Source organism: Triticum urartu, chromosome 3 (genome assembly GCF_003073215.2).
Source record: "Triticum urartu cultivar G1812 chromosome 3, Tu2.1, whole genome shotgun sequence".
Lineage (NCBI taxonomy): Eukaryota > Viridiplantae > Streptophyta > Magnoliopsida > Poales > Poaceae > Triticum > Triticum urartu.
In genome coordinates this window covers 730,039,869-730,063,020 of record NC_053024.1, presented here as the reverse complement: position 1 = coordinate 730,063,020, position 23,152 = coordinate 730,039,869, and the positions used below count along the sequence as shown (strand labels likewise).

Below are 23,152 nucleotides of genomic sequence, written 5' to 3'. Positions count from 1 at the left end.
AGGGGGGGGGGGGGGGGGGGGGGGGGGGGGGGTGGTGTGCGGTGTGGACAACAAATCGGGGCGGTCGCGGTCTCCCTTCCTCGGTCTGGTCACGAGCCCAGGAAGTTGCGTGATGGATTACTCCTGTTTAAATATTCATTCCTGTTAATCAGGGGGCGTGCGTGCGTGCGCCGCGTGTGGTCAACGGCCGGGATCGGGCCAGCAGCGGGCGATCGACGGCCCGCGTGGAGCCCCGCCGGCCTTGGGCGCGTCCGTCACACGAGAGCTGGATGATTGGAGGAAGGACCGATAGAGATGACATCGGGAGCCGTACCCGTTGCATCGGTCCGGCTGTCACCAACGAACCAACTCTTGTTTTTTCGGGTCGGTTTCTGGTTAGGATGAGTTTAAATACGGAATAGTGCAGGGACATGTCCAGTTTGTTTCCCAGCCTTTTCGCGTGCGGTGCCATTGCTCCTCTGCTACCACGCGTGGCCGAAATCACTGTTTCAACTTTTTTTTAATTATATATAAGCAACATATTTTTTCCGATCATCTTCAATCATGGCAATACAACGAATATCAGAAATAATAGAAATTACATCCAGATCTGTAGACCACCTAGTGGCGACTACAAGCACTGAAGCGAGCCGAAGGCGCGCCACCGTCGTCGCCCCTCCATCGCTGGAGTCAGACACAACTTGTTATAATAAACAGTCGGGAAGTTGTCGTGTCAAGGCCCCGTAGGACCAGCGCACCAGACCAGAATAGCAACCGCCGCAGATGAAGAATAATGTAGACCATAAGGATCCAATCCAAAGACACACGAACGTAGACGGACAACTACGAGATCCGAGCAAATCCACAAAAGATAGATCCACCGGAGACACACGCCCACCAACAGTGCTAGACGCACCGCTGGTACATGGGCTAGGCGGGGAGACCTTTGTTCCATCTTCAGGAAGCCACCTCCGTCTCGTCTTCCTGAGCAGGACACAAAACCTAGCAAAACTGGAAAAAATGACTAAAAACGAAGCCCTCCCGCTAGCCCTTGTCGAGATCCACCGCGCCCCCATGGCCCTAGGGCCACCGGAGAGGAGGCGGACCTGCGGCGACGTCGGCGGGAGGCAGAAACCCTAGCTTTTTGTGGAAGAGGAGGCGGCGGCGACTCATCTTGTTCCAGAACCCCTTGCAATGTCCGTCTTTGACCTAATCCTAGTTAGTTAAAGACAAGGCCTCTTAACTTAAGCAAGATCATACCCTACTTGCAAATTTTTTGTGATCCGACTCTTTTCATACCGCCATGGGCGATGACGATAGGGTATAACTGCCTACTATCGGGGTCCCTGGCGGTAAGATTAACGGTAGAGGCAGACGCCGGTCGGTGGTTGCTGATATGGATAAATAGACTACCACCCAATATGAGGGCCGGTAGGTAGTTATATCCTACCGTCATCGCGTCCGGTGATGGGGTATAACGCCTCCAAAACCCTATAAAGGCATTATTGCTCCGGGTGAAAATATTTAACAGTAGATCGTGCAACCCTATCATCATCGATCCCGACGGTAGGTTGTAAAACCCTCCCGCCCCCCTCCCCTAGGCCAAAAACAATATCGTTGCTCAGTGTTAAAAAAATGGCGGTGCATTGTGTAACTCTATCGTCATGGTGGCTGTAGGGTTATGTACCCTTTAAGCTTGTCTTTCTTTTCTACAAAATTTCATCATTCAACATAAAAATTCAGCACACAGTAAAATATGCAGCACACACAGTTACTTAAAATACACGGACCTCCGCCTACTACTATCCCTAAAAGTACGTTAAGTTGACTAGAGGGGGGTGAATAGGCAATTTTTATGAATTCTTCACCAAGGAATTTTAGGGTGAGGAAATTCCTAAGCGAAAAACTACTTGCAGCGGAATAAGTACTCAGATGCAGACATGACATAACATGAGCATGGACATCATGATGAAATGAAAACAAACACATAGTACAAAAAGCGTCACAGGATACAACAGGGTGAAGATAAACAGACTCAAGAAATTGAACTGAGGAAATTGAGAAAGTCTTCAGTCAAAGCCTTCAAACAGATATGAATAAGCTCACAACACAGTAATGAGGAAATGAAAGGGCTGAGGAAATAGAACCAGTTAGCTCGGTGAAGACAATGATTCGGTCACTCGGCATGAGGACACACAGTCCTCATCGTATTCTTCTTGAACTAAGGTCACACAGACCCCGTCCAATCACTCGTGGTAAGTCTTCAGGTGACTTCCAAACCTTCACAGACTCGGTCACTCGGCGATCCACAATTTTCTCTTGGATGCTCTAGACCATGACGTCTAACCGTCTGGAGGATGCACAGTCCTCAAAGGTAACAAGCGTCGGTTCCACACAGGAACAATCTCTTCAGTGATGCTCAATCACTTTGGGTTTGTAGGTGTTTGGGTTTGGGTTTTTCTCACTAGATGATTTTCGCTCAAAATCTTTGGAGGATGGGATGCTCTCAATGATAAGTGTCAGTTTCTCGTGGAGCCGCCAACCAGCTAGTGGTTATAGGGGGGCAGCTATTTATAGCTTAGGGAACAACCCGACATGATAAGCATAAATGTCCTTCAATGATATGACCGTTAGGTGGATAAGATATTTTGAGTCAGCTGGCGCATAACACAACAACGGTCGGAAATTTGAGCTTCAAATTCCTCAGGGCTGTCATGTTCCTCACTTGTAGGCAATCCGCATTGGCGAATTCCTAACTCCTCAGTCAGAACAAATTTCTTCAAGACCAGAAGAACTTCGTCTCTGCCATTAAAGAAATTGACTGAGCTGTATCAGATTTTCAATGGCTTCACTCGAAGAGATTGGTAGATGTAGGATTTTGAGATGAGCATCACTTGAAAACTTTTCCTTAGTTTTTCCTCGACCCTTTTTAACAGTACGGTGTTTCCTATGACTCAAGAAAAAAATGAAACTACGAAAACAAAAGTCTTCATACTTCATATTCCTCGCATGATTATCAAGTCTTTATGGTCACATCAATTTCTTCACATTCAAAGTCTTCAGAAAGTTTTCAGAAATCCAAAGTCTTCAGTTGAAGACATTCATTTTTAAGAGTCGCCTTTCTCTGTAAATATCAAACTCCTCATAGACTTATAGATCTGTGTACACTCACAAACGCATTAGTCCCTTAACCTATAAGTCTTCAATACACCAAAATCACTAAGAGGCACTAGATGCACTTATAATTCCTCACTTTCATTTTTCATATTTTCAAAACTAAAAACAAATGCTATCGGTTACAAATTCGGAACGGATGTTACTTAAATGTGGATACATATCGGAAGTTTTCTTGATTCCGAATGGATGCGGATAACATGTTAGTCGAGGAAAACAAGTCAATGGCTATGTGCTACAAGATGGTCAATTTGCGACATACAATGAAACAATGGTAGGTAGGTCTATGAACAATACTAATGCTTAATAATTTTTAAGTCTAATCACACTAAAAAACCGACCGCTTCTTAGGCTATTACACTGGGTAATTGGCATATAAAGGCTAGAATTGCTTAAATTAGCTCATGTACCTTTATCTGGAGTTTTCCCAGGCCTCTATTCCGAGAAAAATGCTACTGGCGATAAGATTCCGAATGAGTTTCTGGAATACGGATATTTGATTCAAATGATCCACGGTCACCTCTCAATCTCAGTTGTGTTGTTGGAGCCCCGGCAGCCTTTTGGCTGGTGACATGAGGAGAAGCCGATGCGGATACGACACCGAGAGCCGTGCCTGCAGTCTGGCTGGCACGCGAACTGTTTGTGTTTTTCAGGACGTCACCCCGGTAACGAAAACGCGTACAGCGCGTCGCCGTCTTCTGTACCAACTACCAAGTGTGTGTTTTCTTCATGGTATAAAACACGGCACGTGGCGGCGTGCTCTCTTCTTTATTGCAACATATCCAAGAGCGTGTGGGCACCGAGATAAGAGCAACTTCAATGGGGTGATCCATTTCGACCGTTCGCATCCGTTTGCGTCGGTACGGACAAAAGTGACGGCCAACGCGCCGACCCAAACGGACGCGCGTCCGTTTTTCATCCACAGGCGATCCATTCCCGACCCAATTTTAAACCGGATTTGCGTCGTCGCGGACACGAGACAGACGCGCGTACGCGTCTACTCCTCTCCCCGGGCCCGCCGGTCGGTGGCAGCCATCACCACTTTCCTTCATTTTTCCCAAAAACACTCCCCCCCGCGCGCGCACTCCCGCCCCCCAACCAGCCATGGACGACGCCATCGACCTCGACCTCAACGCCGCCGCCGGCCTCGCCTCGTACGGCGCCATCGCCCCCTCCGGGAAAGGCAAGCCTCGTGCCCCGCGCAAGACCGCCGCCGTGACCAAGCCGAAGAAGGCGCTGACGCCCGAACAACGGGTAAGGGAGTCGGCCAAGAGGAAGGGCCGGAGGCACGCCGCAGACGCGAGGGATGAGGCCGTCGCCGTCGCCGCCGCGCAGCAGGAGTTCACCAACGCCCGCATCGCGGCGACAACGAGGGAGGCGCTCTACATGCTAGGGGTAAACCCTAGCCAGCACAGCCTCGTCCAAGCCGCCGTCGCCGCGGCCAGCACCGGCTCGCCGGCGTTTCCTCGGATGGTGCTGCCCGACTCACCCCGCGCATCAGCTTGCAACCCGATCCCCAGCTTCCACGTCTACCCGCAGGCCTCCCGCCTCTCCGGGGAGTGCTCGCCCGACGTGAACGTGATCGCGCCTTCCACGCTCGCGCCCGCGCCCATCGACCTCAACGCCACCGCGGTGGTCGGTGGCTCATCATCCGGCGGCACGAGGAAACGTGCACGGGAGACGCCGGCGGGCGGGCTCCCGGACGCCCGTAACCTGTTCGAGGAAATGCCGTCCGCCGCCGACGAGGACTACATGCAGAACCTTATCTTCGAGGCTGGTGCATCGGGCGCTGGCTACGATCCCGACGAGACACAAAGCCAGGACGGCCGCGGGGAGTTCATGCCGGCCGCTGGCTATGATCCCGATCAGGCGGCCTTCATGCGTGATCAGGTCGGCATCGACCTGGACGGCTCCCCCCTCGACCACGAGTTCTCGGACGACTATGGGCTAGAGGAAGAGGACGAGTGCGACATCGAAGTGGAGCCTTTGTTCGAGGACGAGTTCGCCAACCAAGCCGCCAGTCTAAGCCGAAGCGCAAGAGCAAGCGCACGAAGGCGTACACAGCTGCCGAGGACAAACTTCTTTGCGAGTGTTGACGAGACATTGGACAAGACCCAAAGACGGGCGCCGACCAAAAGCATTCAACCTTTTGGACTCGTGTGCACCGAGAGTTTCATGAGCGCAAGAAGTTTCCACCTTACCAATTTGTGAGCACGCGCGGGTGGGTCTCCATTTCCAAGCGGTGGAGGGTGATCCAACAAGAGTGCAACAAGTTTTGCGCCACTCTTGAGAGCTTCAAGGCCCGCCCCGTGAGCGGCATCGGCATGCAAGACATGGTATGATAGCAAGCAAGCCGTCCTCTTTTGTGTCATTAAGATCATCCTTTACGTGTTCATTTGCATATCACTTGCCCATATGCTTGTATGGAAACATTTTGTAGGCATTTCAAGCTTTGGAGGCATTCAAGGTTCAACACAATGGCAAGTGCTTCAACCTCTCCCATTGTTATCAGGTCATCAAGGACGAGGAGAAGTTCAAGGCGCAAATATGCCGCACTCAACGCACGTGGGGGAAAGAAAAGCCGTGGAGGATGTTGGGGAGGGCGAGCCGGCACGGCCGCGGGGGAAGACCAACTCCTAGAAGGAGGACAAGCGAGATGCGGCCACCAACGCCTTGATCGCAAGCGTGGACGGCATGATGAATAAGAAGGACTCAAGGGAGGAGGAGCGCCGGCGTTTCAAGGCGAAGCAAATGGATGCTTTCATGGAGATCCAAAGGAGGAGGCTTGATCTTGACGTCGAGAAGCAAGCCAAGATGTTCGAGCTCGAGGCGGAGAAGCAAGCCAAGATGCTAGAGATCGAGGCGGCCAACGTCAAGACCAAGGCGAAAGAAGTGGCTCTCGCGAGCATGATGACCGGGGTGGAGATCATAAAGGTGGATCTCAACACCGCGTCGCCAAGGAAGAGGCCATGGTTCGAGAAGATGCAGGCCGACATGCTCAAGTTCGACGACGAGTGATCTATGGCGGCGAGGGCCATCTTTTTTGTATGCCGGCAGGTGTGCCAGCATGACCACGGGAGCCGCGATGGCGTGGTCGAACTCAAGTCTCACCCTTTTTTGTGTGCTGGCATGTATGCCGCCCGGCTGGCGAGTGCGTCAGCATGAATTGTGGTGATATTTTTTGAAGCCGGCATTGTATGCCGACGCTGGCATGATGCCGGCATTGTTGGAAATATGCCCTAGAGGCAATAATAAATTAGTTATTATTATATTTCCTTGTTCATGATAATCGTTTATTATCCATGCTAGAATTGTATTGATAGGAAACACAGATACATGTGTGGATACATAGACAACATCATGTCCCTAGTAAGCCTCTAGTTGACTAGCTCGTTGATCAATAGATGGTTACGGTTTCCTGACCATGGACATTGGATGTCGTTGATAACGGGATCACATCATTAGGAGAATGATGTGATGGAAAAGACCCAATCCTAAGCATAGCACAAGATCGTGTAGTTCGTATGCTAAAGCTTTTATAATGTCAAGTATCATTTCCTTAGACCATGAGATTGTGCAACTCCCGGATACCGTAGGAATACTTTGGGTGTGCCAAACGTCACAACGTAACTGGGTGGCTATAAAGGTACACTACAGGTATCTTCGAAAGTGTCTGTTGGGTTGGCACAAATCGAGACTGGGATTTGTCACTCCGTGTGACGGAGAGGTATCTCTGGGCCCACTCGGTAGGACATGATCATAATGTGCACAATGTGATCAAGGAGTTGATCATGGGATGATGTGTTACGGAACGAGTAAAGAGACTTGCCGATAACGAGATTGAACAAGGTATCGGGATACCGACGATCGAATCTCGGGCAAGTACAATACCGCTAGACAAAGGGAATTGCATACGGGATTGATCGAATCCTCGACATCGTGGTTCATCCGATGAGATCGTCGTGGAGCATGTGGGAGCCAGCATGGGTATCCAGATCCCGCTGTTGGTTATTGACCGGAGAGTCATCTCGGTCATGTCTACATGTCTCCCGAACCCGTAGGGTCTACACACTTAAGGTTCGATGACGCTAGGGTTATAAGGAAAAGATATACGTGGTTACCGAATGTTGTTCGGAGTCCCAGATGAGATCCCGGACGTCACGAGGAGTTCCGGAATGGTCCGGAGGTAAAGATTTATATATGGGAAGTCCTGTTTTGGTCACCGAAAAAGTTTCGGGTTTTATCGGTAATGTACCGGGACCACCGGGAGAGTCCCGGGGGTCCATCAAGTGGGGCCACAAGCCCCGGAGGGCTGCATGGGCCAAGTGTGGGAGGGGACCAGCCCTAGGTGGGCTGGTGCACCCCCCCACAAGGGCCCAAGGCGCCTAAGGGGAGGAAGGGGGGCAAACCCTAAGTGCAGATGGGCCTTAGGGCCCATACCTGGTGCGCCTCCCTCCCCCCCCCCCTCCACCTGGCCGCCACCCAGATGGGATCTGGGGCTGCCGCCACCCCTAGGGAGGGAACCCTAGGTGGGGGCGCAGCCCCTCCCCTTCCCCTATATATACTTGAGGTTTGGGCTGCCCAAGACACACGAGTTCCTCTCCTTCTGGCGCAGCCCTACCCTTCTCCCTCTCTCTCTTGCGGTGCTTGGCGAAGCCCTGCTGGAGTACCACGCTCCTCCACCACCACCACGCCGGCCGTTGTGCTGCTGCTGGATGGAGTCTTCCTCAACCTCTCCCTCTCTCCTTGCTGGATCAAGGCATGGGAGACGTCACCGGGCTGTACGTGTGTTGAACGCGGAGGTGCCGTCTGTTCGGCACTAGGATCTCCGGTGATTTGGATCACGACGAGTACGACTCCTTCAACCCGTTCTCTTGAACGCTTCCGCTTAGCGATCTACAAGGGTATGTAGATGCACTCTCCTTCCCCTCGTTGCTAGTTTCTCCATAGATAGATCTTGGTGACACGTAGGAAAATTTTGAATTTCTGCTACGTTCCCCAACAGTGGCATCATAAGCTAGGTCTATTGCATAGATTCTATGCACGAGTAGAACACAAAGTAGTTGTGGGCGTCGATATTGTCAATTATCTTGCCGTTACTAGTCTTATCTTGATTCGGCGGCATTGTGGGATGAAGCGGCCCGGACCGACCTTACACGTACTCTTACGTGAGACTGGTTCCACCGACTGACATGCACTAGTTGCATAAGGTGGCTAGCGGGTGTCTGTCTCTCCCACTTTAGTCGGATCGGATTCGATGAAAAGGGTCCTTATGAAGGGTAAATAGCAATTGGCATATCACGTTGTGGTTTTTGCGTAGGTAAGAAACGTTCTTGCTAGAAACCCATAGCAGCCACGTAAAACATGCAAACAACAATTAGAGGACGTCTACCTTGTTTTTGCAGGGTATGCTATGTGATGTGATATGGCCAAAGGATGTGATGAATGATATATGTGATGTATGAGATGATCATGTTCTTGTAATAGGAATCACGACTTGCATGTCGATGAGTATGACAACCGGCAGGAGCCATAGGAGTTGTCTTAATTTATTTATGACCTGCGTGTCTACATAAACGTCATGTAATTACTTTACTTTATTGCTAACCGTTAGCTGTAGTAGTAGAAGTAATAGTTGGCGAGACAACTTCATGAAGACACGATAATGAAGATCATGATGATGGAGATCATGGTGTCATGCCGGTGACAATGATGATCATGGAGCCCCGAAGATGGAGATCAAAAGGAGCAATATGATATTGGCCATATCATGTCACTATTTGATTGCATGTGATGTTTATCATGTTTATACATCTTATTTGCTTAGAACGACGGTAGTAAATAAGATGATCCCTCATTAAAATTTCAAGAAAGTGTTCCCCCTAACTGTGCACCGTTGCGAAAGTTCGTCGTTTCGAAGCACCACGTGATGATCGGGTGTGATAGATTCTTACGTTCGAATACAACGGGTGTTGACAAGCCTAGCATGTACAGACATGGCCTCGGAACACATGCAAAACACTTAGGTTGACTTGACGAGCCTAGCATGTACAGACATGGCCTCGGAACACAAGAGACCGAAAGGTCGAGCATGAGTCGTATGGTAGATACGATCAACATGAAGATGTTCACCGATGATGACTAGTCCGTCTCACGTGATGATCGGACACGGCCTAGTTGTCTCGGATCATGTAATCACTTAGATGACTAGAGGGATGTCTATCTGAGTGGGAGTTTATAAGATGAACTTAATTATCCTGAACATAGTCAAAAGATCTTTGCAAATTATGTCGTAAGCTCGCACTTTAGTTCCACTGTTTAGATATGTTCCTAGAGAAAATATAGTTGAAAGTTGACAGTAGCAATTATGCGGACAGTAGAAGGCTTATGTCCTTAATGCACCGCTCGGTGTGCTGGACCTTGAACATGGTCTGTGGATGTTACGAACATCTGACATACACGTTTTGATGACTACATGATAGTTCGGTAATGTTAAATGGTTTAGAATTGAGGCACCGAAGACATTTTCGAAACGTCGCGGAACATATGAGATGTTTCGAGGGCTGAAATTGGGATTTCAGGCTCGTGCCCACGTCAAGAGGTATAAGACCTCCGACGATTTTCTTAGCCTGCAAACTAAGGGAGAAAAGCTCAATCGTTGAGCTTGTGCTCAGATTGTCTGAGTACAACAATCACTTGAATCGAGTGGGAGTTGATCTTCCAGATAAGATAGTGATGTTTTTCCAAAGTCATTGCCACCAAGCTGCTAGAGCTTCATGATGAACTATAACATATCAGGGATAGATATGATGATTCTTGAAATATTCGCGATGTTTGACACCGCAAAAGTAGAAATCAAGAAGGAGCATCAATTGTTGATGGTTAGTGAAACCACTAGTTTCAAGAAGGGCAAGGGCAAGAAGGGATACTTCATGAAACGGCAAATCAGCTGCTGCTCTAGTGGAGAAACCCAAGGTTGAACCCAAACCCGAGACTGAGTGCTTCTGTAATAAGGGAAACAGCCACTGGAGCAGAATTACCCTAGATACTTGGTAGATGAGAAGGTTGTCGACAGAAGTATATTGGATATGCATTATAATGTGTACTTTACTAGTACTCCTAGTAGCACCAGGGTATTAGATACCGGTTCGGTTGCTAAATGTTAGTAAACTCGAAATAAAAGGTTGCGGAGTAAACGGAGACTAGCTAAAGGTGAGCTGGCAATATGTGTTGGAAGTTTTTCCAAGCTTGATGTGATCAAGCATCGCACGCTCCCTCTACCATCGAGATTGGTGTTTGCGTTGAGCATAGACATGATTGGATTATGTCTATCGCAATACGGTTATTCATTTAAGGAGAATAATGGTTACTCTGTTCATGGTTACTCTGTTCATTTGAATAATACCTTCAATGGTCTTGCACCTAAAATTAATGGTTTATTGAATCTCGATCGTAGTGATACACATGTTCATGCCAAAAGATATAAGATAGTAATGATAGTACCACCTACTTGTGGCACTGCCACGTAAGTCATATCGGAATAAAACGCATGAAGAAGCTCCATGTTGATGGATCTTTGGGCTCACTCGTTTTTTTTTGAAAAGTTTGAGACATGCGAACCATGTCTATTGGTGTATATGCATGAAGAAACTCCATGCAAATGGACCGTTTGGACTCACTTGATTTTGAATCACTTGAGACATGCAAGTCATACCACATGGGCAAGATGACTGAATGCCTCGTTTTCAGTAAAATGGAACTAGAAAGCAACTTGTTGGAAGTAATGCATCTTGATGTGCGCAGTCCAATGAGTGCTAAGGCATGTAGTGGATATCGTTATGTTCTTACTTCACAGATGATTTGAGTAGATACTGAGTATATTTACTTGATGAAACATAAGTCTGAATTATTGAAAGGTTCAAGTAATTTCAGAGTGAAGTTGAACATCATCGTGACAAGAGGGTAAAATGTCTGTGATATTTTTTTTTGATAGAAAGACTGTAAGGGAACCCCCTACAACATAATTGGTGCAACAAACCCAAATTGCAAGTACCAAGCCTTGAACCTGGGTGGGTGGGAAGGCATCAGCCCCTTCCCACCACTAGGCTATGCCTTAGTCTGCAAATGTCTATGATATGATCGTAGAGATGAATATCTGAATTACGAGTTTGGCACAGAATTAAGACATTGTGGAAATTGTTTCACAACCAATACAACCTGGAACACCATAGTGTGATGGTGTGTCCGAACATCATAACTGCACCCTATTGGATATGATGCATACCATGATGTCTCTTATCGAATTACCACGATAGTTTATGGGTTAGGCATTAGAGACAACCACATTCACTTTAAATTGGGCACCACGTAATTCCGATGAGATGACACCGTATGAACTATGGTTTAGAGAAACCTAAGTTGTCATTTCTTAAAAGTTTGGGGCTGCGACACTTATGTGAAAAAGTTTCAGGTTGATGAGCTCGAACCCAAAGCGGATAAATGCATCTTCATAGGACACCCAAAACAGTTGGCTATACCTCCTGTCTCAGATCCGAAAGCAATAAGGATTGTTTCTAGAATCGGGTCCTTTCTCGAGGAAAAGTTTCTCTCGAAGGAATTGAGTGGGAGGATGGTGGAGACTTGATGAGGTTATTGAACCGTCACTTCAACTAGTGTATAGCAAGGCATAAAGAGTTGTTCCTGTGGCACCTACACCAATTGAAGTGGAAGCTTATGATATTAATCATGAGACTTCGGATCAAGTCACTCTCAAACCTCGTAGGACGACAAGGATGCGTGCTACTTCAGAGTGGTACGTAATCCTGTCTTGAAAGTCATGTTGCTAGACAGCAATGAACCTACGAGCTATGGAGAAGCGATGGTGGGCCCGGATTCTGATAAATGGCTCGAGGCCATAAAATCCGAGAGAGGATCCATGTATGAAAACAAAGTGTAGACTTTGGCAGAACGGCTCGATGGTCGTAAGGCTGTTGAGTACAGATGGATTTTAAAAGGAAGACGGACAATGATGGTAAATGTCACCATTAAGAAAACTCGACTTGTCGTTAAGATGTTTCCCGACAAGTTCAAGGAGTTGACTATGGTGAGACTTTCTCACTCGTAGCGATGCTAAGAGTCCGTTGAAATTATATTAGCAGTCACTGCATTATTTATGAAATCTTGCAGATAGGATGTCAAAAAAAACATTGTTTCCTCACGATTTTTGAGGAAAGGTTGTATGTGATACAACCAGAAGGTTTTAACAATCCTAAAAGATGCTAACAAGTATGCAAAGCTCTAGCAATCCTTCTAAGGACTGGAGTAAGCATCTCGGAGTTGGAATATACGCTTTGATGATGATCAAAGATTTTGGGTGTATACAAAGTTTATGAGAAACTTGTATTTCCAAAGAAGTGAGTGGGAGCACTATAGAATTTCTGATGAATATATGTTGTTGACATATTGTTGATCAAAAATGACGTAGGATTTCTGGAAAGCATATAGGGTTATTTGAAAGTGTTTTTCAATGGAAAGCCTGGATTAAGCTACTTGAACATTGAGCATCAAGATCTATAAGGATAGATCAAAACGCTTAATGGTACTTTCAAATGAGCACATACCTTGACATGATTTTGAAGGAGTTCAAAATGGATCGGCAAAGAAGGAGTTCTTGGCTGTGTTATAAGGTGTGAACATTGAGTAAGACTCGAAACCTGACCGCGGCAGAATAGAGAGAAAGGACGAAGGTCGTCCCCTATGCTTTAGACGTAGGCTCTACAGTATGCTATGTTGTGTACCGCACCTGAAGTGTGCCTTGCCATGAGTCAGTCAAGGGGTACAAGAGTGATCCAAGAATGGATCACAGGACAGCGGTCAAAGTTATCCTTAGTAACTAGTGGACTAAGGAATTTTCTCGATTATGGAGGTGGTAAAAGAGTTCGTCGTAAAGGGTTACGCCGATGCAAACTTTGACACTAATCCAGATTATTCTGAGTAGTAAACTGGATTCGTATAGTAGAACAGTTATTTGAAATAAGCTCCAAATAGAACGTGGTAGCTACATCTAGGAGATGACATAGAGATTTGTAAAGCACACACGGATCTGAAAGATTCAGACCCGTTGACTATAACATCTCTCACAAGCATAACATGATCAAACCAGAACTCATTGAGTGTTAATCACATGGTAATGTGAACTAGATTATTGACTCTAGTAAACTCTTTGGGTGTTAGTCACATGGGGATGTGACCTTGAGTGTTAATCACATAGCGATGTGAAATGGATTATTGACTCTAGTGCAAGTGGGAGACTGTTGGAAATATGCCCTAGAGGCAATAATAAATTAGTTATTATTATATTTCCTTGTTCATGATAATCGTTTATTATCCATGCTAGAATTGTATTGATAGGAAACTCAGATACATGTGTGGATACATAGACAACACCATGTCCCTAGTAAGCCTCTAGTTGACTAGCTCGTTGATCAATAGATGGTTACGATTTCCTGACCATGGACATTGGATGTCATTGATAACGGGATCACATCATTAGAAGAACTAGATGATGCCCCGCACGTTGTTGCGGGAATGTTTGCAATATTTCAATGAGATTTTGATTATATGGAACATGAATTCTTGAAACAATAGTTTCTGAAAGTATATAAGAATTAAATATAAATAGCATAATAAAATGGAATTTTACATGCATGCATGTTGTAGTGGATTTTTAATATGCATAGTTGCATGTTGAGGTGGACTTTTTCTTATGCATGTTGAATGATGAGGTGGCATACTTGCATGTTGAGAGAAATATCTTAGTGGGGGCTAGCTATTTAGATATAGAAGATGATGTGATGGAAAAGACCCAATCCTAAGCATAGCACAAGATCGTGTAGTTCGTATGCTAAAGCTTTTATAATGTCAAGTATCATTTCCTTAGACTATGAGATTGTGCAACTCCCGGATACCGTAGGAATACTTTGGGTGTGCCAAACGTCACAACGTAACTGGGTGGCTATAAAGGTACACTACAGGTATCTCCGAAAGTGTCTATTGGGTTGGCACGAATCGAGACTGGGATTTGTCACTCCGTGTGACAGAGAGGTATCTCTGGGCCCACTCGATAGGACATGATCATAATGTGCACAATGTGATCAAGGAGTTGATCACGGGATGATGTGTTACGGAACGAGTAAAGAGACTTGCCGGTAACGAGATTGAACAAGGTATCGGGATACCGACGATCGAATCTCGGGCAAGTACAATACCGCTAGACAAAGGAAATTGCATACGGGATTGATCGAATCCTCGACATCGTGGTTCATCCGATGAGATCGTCGTGGAGCATGTGGGAGCCAGCATGGGTATCCAGATCCCGCTGTTGGTTATTGACCGGAGAGTCATCTCGGTCATGTCTACATGTCTCCCGAACCCGTAGGGTCTACACACTTAAGGTTCGATGACGCTAGGGTTATAAGGAAAAGATATACGTGGTTACCGAATGTTGTTCGGAGTCCCGGATGAGATCCCGGACGTCACGAGGAGTTCCGGAATGGTCCGGAGGTAAAGATTTATATATGGGAAGTCCTGTTTTGGTCACCGAAAAAGTTTGGGGTTTTATCGGTAACGTACCGGGACCACCGGTAGGGTCGCGGGGGTCCACCAAGTGAGGCCACAAGCCCCGGAGGGCTGCATGGGCCAAGTGTGGGAGGGGACCAGCCCTAGGTGGGCTGGTGCACCCCCCCACAAGGGCCCAAGGCGCCTAAGGGGAGGAAGGGGGGCAAACCCTAAGTGCAGATGGGCCTTAGGGCCCATACCTGGTGCGCCTCCCTCCCCCCCTCCACCTGGCCGCCACCCAGATGGGATCTGGGGGCTGCCGCCACCCCTAGGGAGGGAACCCTAGGTGGGGGCGCAGCCCCTCCCCTTCCCCTATATATACTTGAGGTTTGGGCTGCCCAAGACACATGAGTTTCTCTCCTTCTTGGCGCAGCCCTACCCCTCTCCCTCCTCGTCTCTTGCGGTGCTTGGCGAAGCCCTGCTGGAGTACCACGCTCCTCCACCACCACCACGCCGTTGTGCTGCTGCTGGATGGAGTCTTCCTCAACCTCTCCCTCTCTCCTTGCTGGATCAAGGCATGGGAGACGTCACCGGGCTGTACGTGTGTTGAACGCGGAGGTGCCGTCTGTTCGGCACTAGGATCTCCGGTGATTTGGATCACGACGAGTACGACTCCTTCAACCCGTTCTCTTGAACGCTTCCGCTTAGCGATCTACAAGGGTATGTAGATGCACTCTCCTTCCCCTCGTTGCTAGTTTCTCCATAGATAGATCTTGGTGACACGTAGGAAAATTTTGAATTTCTGCTACGTTCCCCAACAGGCATGAGACATGGCCGTTGGCATGATCGGCCGCGGGCCTTTTTTTATTTAAAAGTTGAATGCGGACATGAAATGGGTCGGCGCGTTGGGCGCACTGCCGACCCAAGTGCAAAACTGGTCTTACACCGGGTAGGCGGCCGACCCAAACAGACAAAAAACGGACAAATGCGCCGTCCGTTTGGGTCGGCCCGTTGGAGTTGCTCTAAGATTACGTGACGCCGTCTTTGCTGTCTGGGTGCAGGACCGTTTTACTCAGGCCGAAGAGTATGCCTCCTTTGGTTCGTAGGAATTTATAGGATTTTTATAGGATAGGATTTGCAAAGAAAAATTTTCTTCGAAGCCCTTTTGGTTTGTATGAATTGATTCCTATTCCTATGTAGGATAGGAATCAATCCTTCACATTTTAAAGGAAAAAAAACATTAACTAAGACTCAATGAAAAAATTCCTATCCTATTTATCAAATGACATCTACTTCTCTATAGGAATTGAGATGCATGTCATCTCACTTCTTATGATTTTCATATTCCTATAATATTTCTATCATATGAACTAAAGAAGGCCTAAAACATTGAGAAAACACCAGTTCGTTGAGGTGCTGGTAACATTGTGAGCAATGATGTGGCCTCGACACCAGGCCCTCCTCATTCGATGCCCCTATCCCCCTTGCCAGCAAGGTGCCGAGGTTTGGCCCCAACTCTTTACATCAGTAATGCATACCGATGAGACCAGAATAAAAACAAGTTCAGAAAAGCCAAAATGGCAGTAATCGAACCACAAAATACTCCTGAGAGCACGACGTCACGCCCACCATATTATTATCTGGAAGGGCTAGAGGTGCGCTAATCATGTAAGAAAAAGGGAATTTCAAAAAGAATCGTGCAAGGAAAGGAAACAAACGATTGGGAAAACCATCCTTTTATTTTCATGACGTATTACTTCTATATAAATAGAGATGATTTGAGGGAAGGTTGACACCTGAATGCGCATCCAGAAACAACAAGAAGCAAATAAGAGCCGGTAACAATTGCAAACCGTGCAACAAGATATTCAAACATTTTAAGGGTCGCGGTACAGTGCCATCCTGGTTACAACCAGCAACACAGACGACCACCATTCACGGTGACAGTGGCAGATAGATGCATGAAGAAAACTGAATTATAACAGAATACTCCATTGAGAAGTTGGATCATATGATGCATCGTGTGCAAACATTTAATTTAACAAGTAGTGCTCCAAGGTACTTATTCTACATTTCAGGTGCAGCTTGCAAGCCAGCACAGCCAAAAATCTGAATCTTCTCACTGTCAGCTTGCAGGCCAGTACAGCGGAGGGTGCTGGAAGTTGACTGTTAAGATAACCACTGATGAAGCGGTCGAATCAATTCTCCAGTTTAACAAGTAGTGATACGAGGCATAAAGATTGCTAAATATCAACAAGACCATCTAATAAACGGAAGAGAATGAAGCAGAGACCATGGGGCGGATCAGCTGGGACGGTTTTTGACACTAATGTAGTGTCAAAAAACATTAGTGTCAAAAACCGTCCTACATTATGGGACGGAGACATTAGTGCCAAAAAACGTCCTACATTATGAGACGGAGGGAGCATTTCAAAAGCAGGGCACAACGGTTTGGTAGTTTTCGCATCAACACAAGTAGTAGCCATGAAAGGTTGTCGAAACAAGCAAAGCTTCCATGCAACCACGTAACAGTCACTTCAGATCAACACACAAAGAAGAGATCAGCAGGCGCATACTTTGATCCAATTTTATACACATCGCAGCTCATGAGGATGCAAAAACCTGGCTGTTAAGAAGCAACCGCCTCACTCAACACGTCAGATGAATGGGGAAGCGTCCACAGCACAACCTTCTGGTGCCGGGAAGAAATCATGCGGAACAAGAGTTTGTTTGAGCCGATGATTACAGGCACAGGAGTCTTGGAAGCGAGCAACCAGTTCGCCACAAGTGTCAAGGTAAAAACAGCCAATGACGGATACTAACCAACAAAGAACACATTCCCAATATCTGAATCAACGGTCGCACCAAGACTGTTGCTTTGGTATCACGACCCACCATCGAAACTAACGTCGGCCGGTGAAGGCAAATGGTCGCACTGCTCACAGTAGGGAGTAACATAGAGTAGTAACTTGTCGATGTTACTAGTCTATATTACTACCTCCATGGTGGGTAGTAACATATGAGTGGTATCATGAAAGAGTTTATTTATTAGGTTATAGACTCATTATGCCTTGAAATATGTGATGTTACAGTAACTAGCTAAGTTACCACAAACCCCTCTCTCCTCATTAATTAGCTGCCACATAAGCAATCTTGTATTGAAATGTGTGATGTTACTAGTTAAGTTACTCTCATTATAGCTAGTCTTACAGAAAAATTACAGACACAATTTGCTTCTTGTTATAAAGATTTGAGGTAATGGCTAGAGATGCTCTAACCACAATGCTTGCATCTATCATTCTCAATAAAACATTGCTGCATCAAGAACTGAATTTACCAGATTTCATTACAAACCGAAAGCCGATCAGCCATTCAGATCATGGTATAGTCTCTACTGACAAGGAAATTAATTGAAAGTGCGCATTTAGAAAGAGGGGAAGAATCCACACCAGTATCCATCCATTCAGTCAATCAGAAAGGAAGAAACAGGGTCTGAAGACGAATGAATCGCTTCTTCATTAATTTTATTCACACATGATTGGTAAATTCAGGTCATGATAATCCATGAATTTTTGACAAATTAGACAGACAGTCACCAGATATATACACAGGGACAGGACCAATTAACAGCAACAGAGCAGTATACACACACAGGGACACGATGAATTAACAGGAACAGAGCAGATGCGGATGGAAGGGAATTGCGCAGCGGCAGCAGCAGAGGCGGAGGGATGTGGACGGCTGACCTCTGTTGCACGTCTTATTATTTGCAAATGAATGAGATCAGACCACGATCCAGTCCTCCTCCCCGTCGGAGAACTCGAGCGCGATGGTGATGCCGTGCACCATGCAGAACCCGTCGTCCTCCTCGTCGACATCGTCAGCGATTTCAGCATCCTGCTCCTCGATTTCATCGCTGGGTGTTACTGCTGCCGTGCCATCGGCGTCGTCTTCTGGGCCGCCCGGCGCAGGGGCCGCCGCGCCGGCCTGGAGGCCGACGATGAGGTCGTACAGGTCAGAGATCCCCCTTGGGGGGGCCTGAAGATCGGCGCCGTCCTGGTCCTCATCGTCATCGTCCTCGTCCTCGGCGTGCCAGCTGTTGCCGCCGGCGAGGTAGGCGAGGACGGCGGACGCGGAGGCGCCCTTGTAGTCGGGGACGCCGCCGGTGCGGGCGGCGGCGGCGGAGGCGTCCCCGTCGACGAGGCGCCAGGAGACGAGGCGGTGGTTGAGGGCGACGTCGGAGGCGCGCAGCTTGTGGGCGCCCTTGGCCTTGTCCCGGGCCTTGGCGGCGGGGTGCACGTGGCAGCCGGCGCACCGCGGCCGGCGGCACCGGCCCGTGTCCCTGGACGCGTTGGTCGGCTTGGACGGCGCCCGGGCGTAGGCGACGCCGGCGAGGTCGAGCGCCGCGGCCGCCGCGTCGCCGCCGGTCCCGCCGGCGACCCGCAGCAGCTTGTTGCGGTTGACCCTGACGGCGCCGTGCTGGAACCCCTCCCTCTTCATCGGCGCGGTTGGCGTTTGCTTGGCTGAGAAGGGAGAAAGGAGGAGACTTTGTTGGGGGGAAGTGGTGGATGGTCGGTGGTTGGATTGGGCGCGGCAAGGTGAGACGAGACTGGTACAAGGCGAGAGGAGAGGCGTGGGACAAGTGTGGTTGGTTGGGCAAGTGTGTGGGGATCGCCAACGCCGGTTGGTGATGGGGTGTGGTCAAGGGCGGTGTAAGGAAAATGGCTTTTTTAATGAGAAAGGAAAGGAGACGAGGCAAAAGTAATCGCACATTCGCACATATGCGGTATCGTCCCGGAATGTGCTACGCCCTGTACACGGATGCGGTCTCAGTCTTCAACTTTGTTTGTGGCAAATCCAAGTGCAAAAATGGGATAACTCATGCTTAAGAAGTATACTCCCTCCATACAGAAGTAAAATCCGTCTGTTGCATCATTTTACCTAGAATGTTGAAACCATCGTTCGGATCATTAACCACGTCATCGTGCTTCTCCTCTGGCTGTTTCTTCTCTTCTCCGAGCATGGAAATCACCTCGGCTTGATCGACATTGTCATTGACTCCGTCTTACTTGTTTCGCTCACACATGTCCCAAAATCTATGCAGTGCATTCTTCACAGCGTGTTTCGTAACCTTAGGGAACAGAAATGTGTTGGAAATATTACATGGACACATGCATCAGTTCAGATAATTCCAAGTCTGATGCTTCAGCATATCCTGTCACGTAACAAACTGAAACTTCATGCACGCACGTTGTTGGTTGTTCGTCAAGCTGCAACTCCTCCATAGGTCCTCAGCTAGGACGTGTGCATTATGCTACTGCTCCTCCCAATTCTCCTGGTCCCATCGAGTGCAACGCGCTTCGCTCGGCAATACGTTTCATTGAAACATTGCCCGTTGGACTGCTTCCTGCATAGTCTATATCTACTAATAAAGTAAGGTGCGTTCCGTCAATTTTTTCATCCATTCACCACTAAAAATATTTTTTTCTACCGGAGGTGATACTAAATTTTTATGCGTTTCTCTGCTAGAAAAAGAATTTTCGTACTTATTTTTCTGCCCACGCAGCTGGGAAAATTCTATTTTCCACGCTGCGCAAGAAATAGTCAGAGTTTCGCACAGGATAACCAATAATGGGCCGACCCAATTTTCTTTTCTTTCTGTGTTTTACTTCTAATTTTATTCTTCTTCCCTATCTATTTTTTCTTCTAAGTTTATTTTTCAGAATTTACTTTTAAATTAAAAATTCTCAGAAAACGTTTAGAATTAAAAAAACAAATTTTGGAAAAAAGTTCAGAATTCAAAAAAATTGTTTCTATTTTGAAAAAAATCGGTACTTGCAAAAAGTTGCCCTTTTAAAAAAATTGTTCGGGATTTCAAAAAGAAAATGGCATTTCAAAAAATGCTCCAAATTTGAAAAATATTCCTGTTTTAGTGAAATTTTTAAAATTTAAAATAATGTTTTGAATAAATGGATCTACGAAAAAATGGAAAACTCCATGTTGCGACAAGTGGCGCACAGCCAGGGGAGTTGGAGTGATCTTTGCAACAAGTACTCCTCAACTAGTGATTTCGGCGTATACGGGTTCCAAGTATCGCTCGATCGGTTTGGGGGGAGGGGGCTGCTCCTCCCCCTACCTCCGCCACTACTTCTCGGTTATTTCTAACGTTAACCCTTGAAATGAGAAGAAACTCTGTTTTTCCGTTGTTTGGCAGAAAATATAATATACGGAAGGAAACCAAGGAGAATTATTACAAATCAATTGAAATGGAGCAACTTTCATGTTGGAGGCCAAGCCAGCAGGTGCAGCAGAGCAAAAGACAACCTTCCATATGTGAGCACACCTGCTCGCATGGATGTTCGTCTGAGGCACTAGTAGCTCCACAACATCTATACAAGACACTTTCGTGATGGGGAAACACATAGTGGAGAACCCTAGCCGCCGCCACCGCAACCAGAACAGAGAGAGAAGAAGTCCGGAGAACCACCGAAAATCTTCTTTGTTTTGGTCCTTTCATATCCATCACCATTTCATCCTTCACTACTGTAAGAGGAATTCAAATATGTAAGAACAAGTTGTAAACTCTATTCACACTCATCTGGAGATCAAGACTATTTGGATCATTCATTTCATTGTGGATTTTCCGCGCGTTATTGATATGATTTCCATTGGTTTATCCGTTGAGATGATTGGTTATTTTCTTATGATGCGTGAGTAGTTCCCCTCGGCGTGGGAGATGTAGGTGAGTGGTAAGATTCATTTGTGCCTAGTCTATATGTCGTTATTTGTGTTTGTAGTCTTATAATCTATCTAGTCTATATGTCGTTATTTGTAGTCTTATAATCTATCTAGTAAGTTGTTATACTATGGTGAACTCCATACGTGTTGTCCAATTTAAGGGCCCATGCAACATGATCTCAAGACCTACACAAGTAACACATATTGTTTAGGAAATCTACGACATGTGTAGTCTTATGATCTCTCTTCCTTTTTCTTTGCTTTTCTTTATGTTTCTTTGTCTATTTCTATCGTTGTTCTTTTCATACACATGTGTAATTTTCTTTGGTACACAATATATATTTTTTTATCTTCATACACAATGTAATATTTTTTTGATACACGTCGAACATTTTTTCAGATATTTTTTTCTTTTGATACATGTTTTTGAGCACTTTTTTGAATACATGGTAATCATTATTTCAAATACACAAGTCTAAATTTTTGGTATACACCTTTAACATTTTTCAAATATAATATCAAGATTTTTTGAAATATATCTTTTGTTGCTGATTTTTTTAACAGACATTATACATTTCTGTACACATATAAAATAAATTGATATACGTTTTAACATTATTCAATACATGATTACCATTTTTTCTCAAACAAATATTTTGAATCGCATTTTACATATTTCTTATACATCAGCATCATTTTTTATATACACGTTTAACATTTTGCTAATGCACAATTAACATTTTTAAAAAATATTTATTTTCATGTCTACTTGTTTCCCCACGCCTTGTACATTTTTTATACATTTTTTTATATACGTGTTAACATTTTTCCATTACATGATTACTTTCAAACATATATATTGATGTCAACTTTTCTCATACACATTCTACATTTTTTATGCATTAGAAGCATTTTTAATACATGTTTAACATTTTTAAATGCGTGATTAACATTAGTTATTATTTTTATATATTTTTAAATATAAATAAAAGTAAAAAAATGAAAACAGAACACCAAAACCAAAAATGGGAAAAAAATAAGAGCTTAATGCCCCGCGCGCTTGACCGGGCCATTAGCGCATGCGCTTGAGGCGGGGTATAAGCGCCGCAAAGTCTCGCCTGACACACTTTCACACCCGCTACAGAACTAGACCGTCCCGTTTTTCGTCTCTTTTTTTTCGTTAGTTGTTTCCGATCAAGATGATCGCTCGTGGTGGTTTCTTCCATGTTTTTCCCGTTTCGTTTTCCTTTTTTTCGGTTTTCTCTATTTTTTCTTCAATCCTATGTTTTTCCCACTACTTTTTTAGTTTTTTCACGGATTTCACTACCTTTTCTTTTATTTGTTTGTTCTTTGTCTTTCTTTGTTTCTTTCTCAGTTTTGATGGGGTTTTGCTTTTCTTTCATTTCTGGTTTTCTTTTTCGTTTTTATTTAGTTTATTTCTTTGTTTTCATCATTTTGTATCTTTTTCTTTGTTTCTTCCTCGGTCTATGAATATATGGTCAACATTTTTCTATACACGTTTTAAGTAAAATAGTAACATTTTTTCAATACAAGTTTAACATTTTTAGAATACACGGTCAATATTTTTATTCACATTTTTAACATTTTAAAATGGTTTATTAAGCAGATTAAGTACAAGACTAATAATTTTTAATGCATGGTCAACATTCTTTTATACACATTTTTTTTTCAAATGCATGATGAA

At 45.8% G+C, this 23,152-nt stretch overlaps 1 protein-coding gene across 1 annotated transcript; it reads right to left on the bottom strand.

The window, feature by feature from the left end:
* Positions 1 to 18,202: 18,202 nt before the first annotated feature.
* LOC125546272 lies at positions 18,203 to 19,387 on the bottom strand. The gene has a single exon (XM_048710483.1). It carries the CDS (start codon positions 19,207 to 19,209, stop codon positions 18,493 to 18,495), a length of 717 nt encoding a protein of 238 aa, XP_048566440.1. The 5' UTR covers positions 19,210 to 19,387; the 3' UTR covers positions 18,203 to 18,492.
* Between the last annotated feature and the right edge of the window lie 3,765 nt (positions 19,388 to 23,152).

Coding starts and splice junctions, on each gene's coding strand:
- LOC125546272 (XM_048710483.1), bottom strand. CDS start 19,209: ATGAAGAGGGAGGGGTTCCAGCACGGCGCCGTCAGGGTCAACCGCAAC.